The sequence below is a fragment of the Myotis lucifugus genome, unplaced genomic scaffold, assembly GCF_000147115.1.
Source record: "Myotis lucifugus unplaced genomic scaffold, Myoluc2.0 scaffold_1089, whole genome shotgun sequence".
NCBI classification, from domain to species: Eukaryota; Metazoa; Chordata; class Mammalia; order Chiroptera; family Vespertilionidae; genus Myotis; species Myotis lucifugus.
Window position 1 is genome coordinate 55,620 of NW_005872137.1, and position 12,827 is coordinate 68,446.

The window sequence follows — 12,827 nt, forward strand, 5'->3', positions numbered from 1 at the left end:
CATGATTATTTACCCAGAGCATAATTCTGTCTTGAAGAATGTGTAAAATAGGAATATATGTGTGTAGATCTAGAAATATAAGATAGAGGTATATATTTGTATATAAACATACTTACACACACATATATAAAAGCTTTTCTGTGACATTTTAGAAATCATTCAAAATTTTATTTTTAACCCTTTGAGTGCCAACCAATATCCTAGGAACTATGCTAAAATTGCCAAGGCATTTTTGCTGATTTTACAGCAGTGTAGGAAAAAAATTATGAATCGCAAGTAAATGAAGTTACATATTCAAAAACTTAAGGAAACCTTTACTACATTTGTTGTCATCTTTGACATATATTGTTTGCTGATTGTATTATAAAATACTAGTAGAAAAAAAAATTGCCGATAGCGCTCCCAGCACTTTTGGGGAAAGACAGGAGGAGCACGATCGCGCTCCCCGGCACTCTAGGGGTTAAAATGGCTCCCATATTTCTCCCCTCAGCTATGGATGAGTGTGATTCTTCTATTCAACCAGTTGTGTAAACATTTAATTCCTAGCATGCTTCAGTCAGTATGGTAGGTTTGGGGGACATATAGATAAATAAGACATTGTCCTTTGCACATTTTAGCTAACAAATCTTAAAATACGTTTTCAAAGTTCTTTTCATAGGTTTGCATTCATATTAAAAATGGTAAAATACTAATAATATTAACAGCTATTGGCAACACCTGAACCTGTCATAATGTGGTCTTGCTTGGAGCTGGTCTGACCAAGTGTGTAAGTGGTACCTATAAGTGTGCAGTCAGTCTGGCTCATGTTGGGCTACTGTAAAAAGGACCCACAACAACAAAGCTTGCACGTTAAATTTCTGTACAGTGACTTGTTTCATGTCAGCGTTACGTGAATTTAAAATTTTGTTATACCTTGCACTTTCAGAAAGTTCTCTTAACAGTTAATATAATCGAATTGCATATTGATATAATTTAAGAAAACATTCTTACAATCTCTGTATTTTGGTATTCCCTGGCATCGAGAGCCTATAGGACACCAGTTAATTATGTGGCTTCAGCCTGTACTAGTAATATTTCAGTAACGTTTACTTTAGTATTGGGGGGGAGGAAGTGTCTGGTACAGTTTTTTTTAAATTTTATTTTAAATCTACTTTTATCTTTATTGTTGAAAGTATTACAGATGCCCCCTTTTATTCCCCATTGACTCTTTCTAGCCCGCCCCCCGCCCCCTGCCTTCACCACATGATAAAGTTTTTTAAACTTTAGTATGGAAACTTGAAACATTCGCACAGTAGAGAGATTCGTATAATGAATTCTCAAATACTCATCTCCTGTCCTCACTAGTAAAATATAATGGCCAGTCTTGTTTTATCTACACGCTCACCCCATTACTTCCCTCCTGACCCCTCAATGATTTTTAAGAAAATCCCAGACATCATGTAATTTCATTGTGCAACATTTCTGTGTGTATCTCTAAGAGAAAATAAAATCATTTGTGTTCCCTGTGAGTGCCGGCTAGGGAGAGTCCAGCAGGGCTCGGGAGCAGGCCTGACCCGCTGTGCTCATAGTTAATTTGCATTTAGAAAGATCAAGAGTTTATGCTACTTGGGTATATCATCATTATTGTAACTCAAAGGGTTTGAAATGTTGATTTTGTAAGTACATCTAAGAAAACATGAGTCACCATTATGCATATGTATGAGGTGAGGTCAAGTCCTGGGCTCAGAGCGAACCTGCACTTGGCTTTGTCATTTGTGCATGACTGCCTCCCCCAAAACGTATGGGTCTTTGTTTAAATGCTGGGAGGCAGCATTCTGTAAGCTTCTGTGCACGTCAGAGAAAGAGCAGAGAGGAAAGGTATGTGTGTGGCTGGGGAAGGAGAAGCTGAACAGGGTGACTGTCACCAGGTGGAGCAGTGACTTCCCTCTCACTCGGCTCATCTAGCCTGTTTGGGGATGGGGGAGTTTTGTTTTTTTAAATATATTGATTTCAGAGAGGAAGGGAGAGGGAAAGAGAGAAACATCAATGATGAGAATCATTGATCGGCTGCCTCCTGCACGCCCCCTACTGGAGATCGAGCCCACAACCCAGGCATATGCCGTTGACCGGAATTGAACCTGGGACCCTTCAGTCTGCAGGCCGATGCTCCATCCACTGAGCAAAACTGGCGGGGGTGGGGAGGGAGCTTTTATTTAATATCTTGAGATATCATTCACATACTACAGATTTCACCCCTAAGGTGTACAATCAATGATTTTACCATCATCATCTAATTTTAAAACATTTTCATTACCCATTAGCAGACACTCCCCATCCTCCCCCCAGCCCAGCCCAGCCCTAGGCAACCCTCCTCCACTTTCTGTCTCTAGAGATTTCCTATTATGAATATTTCATATAAGTGGGACTGTTATAATACGTTGGATTGCTTCTTTTTGCTTCTTCTAAACCCAGAGTTTCTGGGATTCAATCAAATCCAACCTCCTCTTTTGCTCTTGACTTTCTCTCTCTCTTCTCGGTTCCTCTTGATTTACACCTTGTCCTTTGCTTGGCGTTTACTTGACTTTGTGGCATTTATGGTCAGGCAGATGCTGACCTCTTCCCTTAGAGCAGGCGCTTTCTTATACAAGGGTTGTGAAATGAAACTTCAAAAGATATTTTAGGACTTACTTGTTTTTATACAGATTCTTAAAAAAAAAAAAAAGTTGACTTAATCTAATTCAAGTAGTCAGGTGCCCCCTGTGGGCCAGATTGCCCTTCTCTGTGCTCTGGACGGCTGTGCTATGTACGAGAGCATTGATGTTACATGTAGACTTTGGGGTTACTTGACGTGCTCCTGCTGAAAACACGTGTAATAAGTTTTCCTTTTCTGTTCTCTTTTATGCTCGTTAACTGGATGAACCTGATTCTATTCGAATGTGACTGCAGTTCACAGGATTCCTTTGCACCTCGCCTTTGGAGGTAAGTGCACCCCGACCTCAGCACTAGCATCGCCGGTGGACGTCTTGTGTGGGCCACACACTTGGTAACGATCACTCCCTGGATCATTTCGTTGTGACACATTTGTTCTTCAGTAACAGAAACGAGATGAATGCAGACTTTCTTGATAAGAGTTTTGATGACTTACAGAGCTACCTTCAAAACAGGCCATTGCTTCTTTTTCGGTACATTTTCCATTTTAATAAGTGGAGTGAACAGTATTGTGTCTCCCGCTCCCATAACTGTTTTAACACCAGCCTTATATTCTCTGAACTGCCGAGGTGTTGACGAGCTGGAGAAGCGTAGGCAGAGGCTGACATCAGGGATGTTTTATTTGGTTTGAAAGAGCTTTTGAAAATTTGTGGGTTGATTAGGGCAGAGCAGAGGACTGACCTTGACTGAGCTGTTCTTGTAACAGGCCCTCCTCTCGGTGCCTCATTCACTTTCTGGTTAGTCCTCGTGGTGGTTCTGCAGATTAGAACTGAGAAGCTAGTGATAAAATGTGAGAGAAAGAAGACACTTAGCTACTCAGAGGACCAGGAGTCATTGTAGCTGCAGCGGATACGGAATACCTTGCAGGAGAGGCGTGAGACTTTGGGAAAAATAGAAAGGGGGGCGGCCGAGAGTGTCGAGACGCTTGGATTTAGAGCCCTTGTGGGTTCAAGATCATGCCTTCATTCCTGGCCACCTGGCCACCCCCAGCTTCTCGAGCCGCTCACGGCAGTGAGAAGAGCCTGCTTTTCTTGCTTCCTGGCTTTATTCTCGGTGGTGTGCACAGGAGCACGGAGGAAAGAGTTGGTGGGGCTGAGGCTGAGAGTAGCAGGTGTTACCCATATTTTGGCAGCTAGAAGCACAGCAGGTTTAATGTTTATATCTTAATGTGGGTGATACTCTGACTCCCCAGCTGGGTTGTAGCCCCTCAGCCTCGGGTCTGTCGTCTTCGTCTCAGGGTTCTCTCAGGTGTAGGTGGGACTTGGGGCATCAACCGCACACCTAGAGCTGCACCAAACACGTGCTTTTTAATGAGCCCTCGCACCTGGCTAACACTGGGACTTTATGTGCGGACGCTTTTGTCTTTGGTGAAAACAGAAGGGGAAAGTATCAAGATTGAAACTTAGGGATGGTTTCTGTCATTTTCTGTGTGATTTGCTTTTTCCACGTAATGATTTGGAGATGTACGTTGCCTTAGCTAAAGTGACCTATTTCTGATTGGACCTATGGACATGGGGGAGGAAAAAAAATAAAAATTTAACATGGCCAATGTGCTCTTTTTTTCCTTAAAGTATTTGGGAAGTGGTTGAGGGCTTTCTGTTGATACTGTTTTAGACTGGAATTTCCCACGGGCTACCTGATGACAGTTACTGGCTGCTATCTCCCTCCCCCCAATCTCCAGGCATTGAGCTCAGGACTCGGCTCCTTGGCCCCGCGGAACCTGAGAGCCAAAGCAAAGCTAAGGCAGGAGACTGTTGGGAGTCTCTAAATGTTTGATTTTGCCACTAAGCTTATGGTTTAGCTGTAGAAGGAACGCCTTGGCTAATCTGAGAAGCTAGTGATAAAATTGTGAGATAAAAGCCTAGTATGCTAAGTGTGTGACCGTTTGACCAGTCTCTATGATGATCACTGACCACCAGGGGGCAGACGCTCCGACCAGTAGGTTAGCTTGCTGCTGGGGTCCGGCCGATGGGGACTGGGCCAGATGTGCCAGACACGCCCTGGAGCCCTCCTGTGGTCCCTCCCCTGCCCCGATCATGCACTGGTGGGGTCTCTCGGCCTGGCCTGTGCCCTCTCGCAATCCGGGACCCCTTGGGGGATGTCAGAGAGCCTGTTTCGGCCTGATTCCCGCAGGCCAGGCCGAGGGACCCCACTGTTTGTGCACTGGGCCTCCAGTTTCGAATAAAAGAAAAATAATCTGGTAGAGACTGAAGTACATGAGACTTGCAGGTGGAAATGAAGGAGACTAGATTTCACTTTGTCCACAAAAGCTGCTCTGAATGAACCATGTCCCTTTGTTGCAAGTCCTAAACAGTTACCTGCCACGTGAACTGATGAGATGGTCTGGGTAGTAACTCCATCAGTAATGGGATCCGCTGCCGCTTGAGTGGAGCCATGTGTGGAGCGTCGTTACTTCCCTCTGTGGGGCTGACCCTTCACGTTCCTGTGAGCTGAGGACTAATAGAGCTCATTACGCTTTATGGGAAAAGAGCTTTTATCACCTCGTCAAGTCAGGCAACATATTTCCATTCTCGTCCCCGTTTTGTGTGGCTCTGCGGCTGCTGATGTGCGCTCCCTGCTAGGTTTACATCGGCCTCTCCCTTACAGACGTTTTTATTGACATTGCTAAGTCTGAATTACATTTGGTGTGGCACCACCTACAGATGTCTTCAATTAGGTGTAGGTAAGTAAAGGGATTATATATCAGAGGCCGAGAGATTCTTGAAATTCTCCTCTGAGTCAGGCCCCGCCAGCGGTGCGGTAGGGGGCAGTCTCAGCCCCATTCTGGAGGGGACAGCACAGGAGGGCCTGTGAGGAGCTGAACTGTGTGTGCCTGCGGGCTACTGGGTTTCTCCTCAGGTGTCCTTCCAGGCCTTCATTTCAGATCAGTTAAAGTCTTCAGCTGCAGTTACTATGACTTACCAAGAAGTTGGCACCTACAGTGTGGGTACTGTGCTAAGCTCCCTGCTTCCCTTGTTTCAGTTCTCACAAAGTGTCTATGAGGTAGACACTCCCCACATGCTTACGACGCGCATTGAGCCTGGAGAGGTAGGCGAGGTCAGGTCAGCATCGCAGCTGCTTGTGTGAGCCGGCAGTAACGACGGCGGAGGGAGTGAATGAGGACACTGCTCTGACACTCCAGGCACATGAAGTGATGTCACATGATTGGAAGGAAGACAGTGATGAGTTGGAGACGGATTCTGTAAACGCTAGAGCAAGCTTTCTCAACCTCGGCACTGTCGGGGGGTCGGTTCCGTCTTTGTTGTGGGTGTTCTCCTGAGCAGCACTCCTGTCTCTTACCCACACGGATGCCAGGAGCACCCTCCGTCTGAGCTGGAGCCAAATGTCCTGGGTGTGTGTGTGGGGGCGGGGGGGCACTGCCCTAGAGCAGCCTTAGAAAAAGAAAAAGGAGACACAGCCACAGTCCAGTAGTGAAGACGACAGCAACGAGAACACATTTTCAGTCTCTCGGGGTCAGGAAAAGAAGGAAAGGTGGACAGAGCACAGGTGAGACAGATAGAAAACAAATGGCAAGATGGCCCCCTTGAATCCGCCACTATTGACTTTATATTAAATATAAACGGTCTAAACCAGCGGTTCTCAACCTGTGGGTCCCTTTGGCGGTTGAATGACCCTTTCACAGGGGTCGCCTAAGACCATCCTGCATATCAGATATTTACATGACGATTCATAACAGTAGCAACATGACAGTTATGAAGTAGCAACGAAAATAATTTTATGGTTGGGTCACAACATGAGGAGCTGTATTTAAAGGGCCAGAAGGTTGAGAACCACGGGTCTAAACCAAAGCTCGGCTGTGTGGAAATGTTTATACCTGCACTATCTCAAACATGTATGTTGCTAGTGGTCACACATAGCTACTGAGCTCATTAGGAACCGAATTTTAAATTTTCTTAAAAGTTAGTTAACTTACGTAGCGGTGTGTGGCCAGACCTGCATTGAAAGACACCCGGTAATTTTTCATATGATGGGGATCATATTTTCCATTTTACAGTGTTGTAGTCTTACTTAACTTGGAGAAATGTTCATGTTACTAAAAAGTCTTGGTAAAAATAGTTTTTACTTATTACATGACAGTTGCTCATATAAATGTACTGTAATTAGCTTCTTTATTTTATGGTTTTAATTTGTTTCTTTAGTGTACTGATTGCCAGAAAATTAGGAATTTGATTTTTAAATCACTTTTACAAAACTTGTTAATCCTGAGTGTTGCTATTTGCAGTTTCCATATTAAACTTATTTTTTTAATTTCTTATTATAGACTATTTCAAATTTTCAAGTTTAGTTTTTATTTTTCTTAAGAAATGTAGCCCTAGCCGGTTTGGGTCAGTGGATAGGGCGTCAACCTGCGGACTGAAGGGTCCCAGGTTCGATTCCGGTCAAGGGCATATGCCCGGGTTGCGGGCTTGATCCCCAGTAGGGGGTGTGCAGGAGGCAGCCGATCAATGATTCTCTCTCATCATTGATGTTTCTATCTCTCCCTCTCCCTTCCTCTCTGAAATCAATAACAAAAATATTTAAAAATAAATAAATAAATAATGTAGATTTTGATGCCATAGTGGTTTAGCACACCTTTGGGTTTCTATTTTTAAAATGAATTCAAAGTTTAGTATATAACTTAGTATGAAACTATTAACAAAAGGCAAAACAAGGAATAAGTTATTGTAAAACAATGCATACTTTTAATCGTGCTTAAAAAGAGTACCTTTGGGGGCCTCCATAAGCTGTTGTTTAAAAAAGTTCAGGGCACCAGTTGTCTAATCACAGATTGTGGTGAACAGCTGTGTTTGGGGGAGGCGCTTTCGGGTGCCACCGAAGGAAGGAGGACACAGGCTCTGATCCTAAAGCCCCTGAAGACATTCCCTGTTCCCGTCTTTGACAAACCCCCCCCCGCAACCTACAGTGTCACCTCTGGTGCCTGGCAAATGACTCCCCCTTTGAGTCTCTAAAGTGTGTGTTTTAAGCATAACAGGTACATGGAGGCAGATGGGTCAGGAGACAGGTGCACTTTATCAGAGAGAATAGACACTCATTTGGGGAGCGGTTGGACTAGAAGCCTGAAGTGGCCTATTAACATCGGTGGCACTCGGCACAGCGCCCTGGGATTGTGCTGCATGGCTCATTAATCACAGCCGCCTGCCAGCTCCCGGGTGTGAGGGGGCTTCCTTTTGTGTAGCTGGTGGTGAGCTTTATTCTACTTTTCCTGTTGTCAGCTCAATCCTTGAAATGAGCAACTTTTGAGAAATAACTTTGCTTATTCTTTCACATATCCAAATCTGTATAAACTGCAGGCATGAGAAAGATAAACTATTAAATAATTGCTATCACATCACTGACTTAAGTATGAGGAGATTAAAGCTAACTGCAGTTATTAGTTTAAATAACTTTGCTATTAAATGAATGAGCCACTGATGTAACTTCATGGACATAATCTTTTAGGATATGCCATTCGGACCCATTAAACCAAAAGCGAAACTGACCCAAATTTGCAGGGTGCTTTTGTTTGTACATTGTCATTTGTTTCTTACAGCTACTTTTGAGCGTGAGTAGTAGGATGATTCCTGTTTTTAAAGTGTAGAAACATACTTTTAAAATAAGTTAAATGATTGTCTTGGATCAGTTTGTAACTCCATGGTTTCATGATTGTCTTGCTTAATTGACTCCTCGTGGATTTCAGGTTTCCTCCTCTGATGGGAGGGGGTCAGAGCAGGTAGTTCTGTGGCTTCCTTTCCCTAAGGAATTGGAAGGCAGCCCGTGTCTACATGAAGTGCTTTGCAGGTGGCGAAGGTCCCTGGCTTTCACATGAATTGAGAGATGGGAATAATGCCTGTGGGAGGGCAAACTGCTCATTCAAATGAATGGAAGCAGGTTATTAAAAGCGAAGTCCAGGGAATGAGAGAAATAATGGTTAATGGTTATTGGAAATGAGAAGGTAAATTGCAATCTTAAAAAATATTTCAAGCTGATACACAAATTTGTCTAATTAGCTTTTTTTGTTTGTTTTGTTTATCCTCACCCGAGGATATTTTGATTTTTTTATTTTATTTTTATTTTTTAGAAAGAGTGGACGGGAGGGGGAGAGACAGAGAGAGAAGCACCGATGTGAGAGACACATGGATTGATTGCCTCCCGCAAGTGCCAAACTAGGGTGAGCCTGCAACCGAGGTACAGGTGCGTGCCCTTGACCAGAATCAAACCCGGGACATTTCAGTCTGCGGCCAACGCTCTAGCCACTGAGTCAAACTGGTTACGGCCTCATCAGCGTTTGACCTGGAGGGTTCTGACAGTCCAGCTCTCCCCTCTCCATCTCGGGGCCACTGCAGGCTTGCTCTCCTGTGGGATTATTTCCAACGACAGGGAGCGCATTCCTGTGGGCCCCAGGGCTCCCCTCTGAAGGCAGTTCCTGTGAAATGCCAGGACACACAGGGATTGGCGTCTTGCTTGTGGCGAGTTGGAGTAGTCTAGTTTCTGAAACAGGGTGTTAGACTCCGTCTTTCAGCTGTTGGTGTTGGTTGAGGTGGTGTAGCCATAACAGGTAGTTCACCTGTCCTCTTGAACCTGTGTCTGCTTCCAGGGAATAGTAGTCACGTTAGAGCAAAGCTACATGTGGGTTTGACATAATTCATTATAGTCGGTGGAAGCTCTTAAAAGTTTAAAGATGTGTTTATTGCCCAAGCAGCACTTGAACTACTCCGTGGAAGTTAGAAACCACGGACACTGCTGGCACCTCAGTGAGTCCTCGTGTTTGCTGTGGTGACCGTGGTCCGCTGTGCAGGTACTGCCCCTCCCCCGATGCGGTGCTCTGTGGGAGGAAGTGGCTCTGTGCCGCCCACACCTCAGCAGGAGGGAGTTATGCTCCCCTGCCTTTCGGTTCTTCCGGATTTTTAGAGAGAGGGGAAGGGAGAGGGATGGAGAGAGAGACATCGCTGAGAGAGAAGCATGGATCAGCTGCCTCCTTCACACCTGGGCATGTGCCCCGGCCGGTAATCAAACCGGTGACCTCTTGGTTCCTGGGTCAGTGCTCAGCCACTGAGCCACACTGGCTGGGCACCACTACTTTCTTTCCGTATTTCAGCTCGGGCCTTTGGACCTCTTTCACTTCTCCCCTGCCCCTTTGATGTTCCTCCATCCATCGGGGTTTGTTTTTCTTGTGTGGAGTCCTTCCTTGCTGTTGGCACTACCAGACACTTTAGGCTCATTGTATCCGTTTCCTTCCTCAGTCCTGGAGTCAGTCCTCCAAAGAGAAATGGTTCATTTCTTCTTCTTCTGGTTCCTTTGATTGCAGAATGGAGAAACCAAGATCTGGGTGCTACGTGTGCTTGTTACTACGGGGGTGTCATTTCTCTTGGGCCTTATCTCACAGAACAAGTAAATAACGTGTGTATGCTGACCCTTATATGTACACATCTGTGACAAGCTGCTCATGTGTGTGTCTGTTTTCACAGCCAGAGAATCCCCCTAATGGACCCGATTGTGGCTATGGCTCCTTTCACCAGCAGTACTGGCTGGACGGCAAGATCATCGCTGTGGGGGTGATTGACATCCTTCCCTACTGTGTGTCGTCTGTGTATTTGTACTATGATCCTGATTATTCGTTTCTGTCCTTGGGTGTCTACTCTGCACTACGGTAAGATTGCCTTAGACAGTTGTTAGGGTCATATAGAACTTCCAATAATTCCTCATTTGATGATGTGTCATCATAAACAGTAGAAATCCTATTGTGATAGTGCATATAATTTGTTGCTACAGTAGTCTCATATATTGGTATTTAGAAACACCACTTTTAGAACTGAGGCCAGTGCCTGATGGTAATTCCTAAGCTTTTGAAGGTCTCCATCCATCTGCTCTAGTGCATGAGAAGTCATTGTATTTGTGGGATGTTTTTGTTGTTTAGTTTATGCATTTATTTAAGCTCCCCTGTCAGAACCACTTAATGCTCCTTAAATGTGATATTATTTATTTATTTTTCTTGTCATCAGTGTTGTATATATTGTTTTCATAAAGGTTAAGTGAATCTGGCACAAATGAATTGAAATATGCAGTTATGTAAAGTAGATAGATTAGGCCCGGGAGTCCTAGCCTCGGCTTGACGTCGGCTCCTTATCGGGCGATGACTTCCCTTGTATGTCAGCTGCAAATACATGCAGCACAGCGCACATACCTTAGGTGCATGATCCTGAGGTGAAGAGAGCGGGGCCTTATTCCATGAAAATGCTTGTTTCTGTTTTCATTCTTGCTGGTGCCTGTATGTCACGGGGGCGGGGAGGGGCGGGTTGGGGGGGAGGCAGGGGAATTGAGAATAGCTCTTCTGTTCGGGAGCTCAAGTCTCTTTTTGTCCTTCGGTATCATTGTGTCATTTTTTCCCTCTCCTTTCCCAGTTCCTCTGTCTGATGGTCACATTTTTACATCATGGTAAAATATACTCTGCAATTATTTTAATTATTGTGTATGGGGGTTTTTTTGTATTTATGGAAGTAAAAGTTAATATTTTCTTTAATCACCATTTGATTTATTTTTTTGATTTGGTCCATAATTGATTTTTGTGTGTGTTTCAATGGCCCATGATATAAAGAAGTTCTCCATCTTGGTATTTTCAACCCATCTTATCTTAGTGATAGCAAATTCACAATTATACAATATTTACAACTGATCTCTAATCATCTTTTACTTTTCTTATGTATTTAATTGCATTTTTATATAAACTAAAAAATATTTATGACTCTTGGTGATCTCACTAAAATTGGAACTGATCATTTGAAGCAATCGCATTTTATAACTTGAGACACATATTCTGTTGATTTCAGAAAAGATACTCTTTCTTTGTATCGAAATCAGTTAACACTTTGAAATTATTGCGATTTTTTTTGTATCTATCACTTTACAGTGCATAGCTGTGGATTTGTCTAGACATCACAGATGAATATTAAGAATATTTATTCCTATATAATAAGTCCCATCCATGTCTCATAAGAGACATAGAAATCCTGCATTTGAGATAGTAAATAATTAATTCCCTGCAAAATGAGAGAGTTGTGTTTGTTGTTTGGTGTATCTTTGGAAAATTCTAGAGAGCTTTGGGGAGGAAGCAGGGAGCCTGCACAGGAGAGCACGGCGAGGTGCCCGTCTGCAGCCCTTCCCGCCCTTCCCTTAGCGCCCTCGAGGTGGAGCTGCTGAGCTTGTGGAGGAGAGAGAACTAGGAGATCAGTATTTCAGAGCAAAATCTGGAGCCAGTAGGTCACAAGTTCCAATTCTGTTACTACCGACTTTAATGTAGTTCAGTGAAACCTGTTCAGGTAGTTTTTTCCTCCAATCATTTAATATAGATTTTTGTGTTTCAATCTATAATCAATATAGATTTTTATGTAATCTAGTCTGCAGATTTGAAAAATGTTTTGAATTGGCGATCTTGAGCATGGCTTTTTTTTAAAGATGTATTTTAGCCATGTAATTCATTCGTTTAGTAGATGCTTGCTTGAGTTCTATTTACGTGTTCAAAAGCCAAGAACATAATTCTAGGCCCTCTGCTGTGCTGTGACAAATAAAACCACGGTGGGCTGAGGCTGCTGTTACGCAGGGTGGTCAGGCGAGGCTCTGAGCAGGTGCAGTTGAGGAGCAGAAAGCAGGAGAGGAGCCGGCTCTGTACAGTCTGGGGCAGAAGTCCAGGTACCCTGAGTAGTGGAGGAAAGAGAAGGAAGGTGTGCCGGGCTAGGGTGTCGGCTGGCGATGGGCAGTGATGGGCAAGGAGGGCAGCTGGCAGCTGGCAGCGGTGAGGAGGGGCAGATGGAGCAGGGCTTGTGGGTCATGGGAAGGAGGTTGGACTTCAAGTGTGACACCAACCCAGTGCCAGCGTGAGGTTACCCGATCTGCTTAATGAATAACAACAAGAAGCCATACTAAATAGATCTCGCCAACTTTATGGTGTTTGAATTTTAGATTAACCACTATCTATGCCCAAGAAAGTGTGAAACCTGAATTTAAATGCATTGCTCAAAATTCAGAGGGTTTTTTTTGGTGTCTTTATATTAAAAAACATCTCACAGTGTTTTTAAAATAGTTCTTTCAACACTTGGATTTTTTTTTGATAGCTTAGTATCAAATTTTATCAAATATTTGTCATC

The 12,827-nt window shown here is 43.9% G+C and overlaps 1 protein-coding gene across 28 annotated transcripts in view; it reads left to right on the plus strand.

The window, feature by feature from the left end:
* Positions 1 to 12,827, plus strand: part of ATE1 (arginyltransferase 1) — a 52,568-nt gene that overhangs the window by 19,253 nt on the left and 20,488 nt on the right. For 23 of the 28 annotated variants that reach the window (XR_002827344.1, XM_023747997.1, XM_023748008.1 and 20 more), the window contains 2 exons: positions 2,926 to 2,958; positions 10,155 to 10,336. Coding sequence is in view for 27 of the 28 variants with exons in the window: in XM_023747997.1 (XP_023603765.1) it covers positions 2,926 to 2,958; positions 10,155 to 10,336 (215 nt within the window). In the remaining variant the exon portion in view is untranslated. Of the gene's footprint in view, positions 1 to 2,925; positions 2,959 to 10,154; positions 10,337 to 11,087; positions 11,122 to 12,827 lie in introns of all 28 variants that reach the window. The other 5 variants (XM_023748011.1, XM_023748014.1, XM_023748004.1 and 2 more) reach the window with 3 other exon arrangements.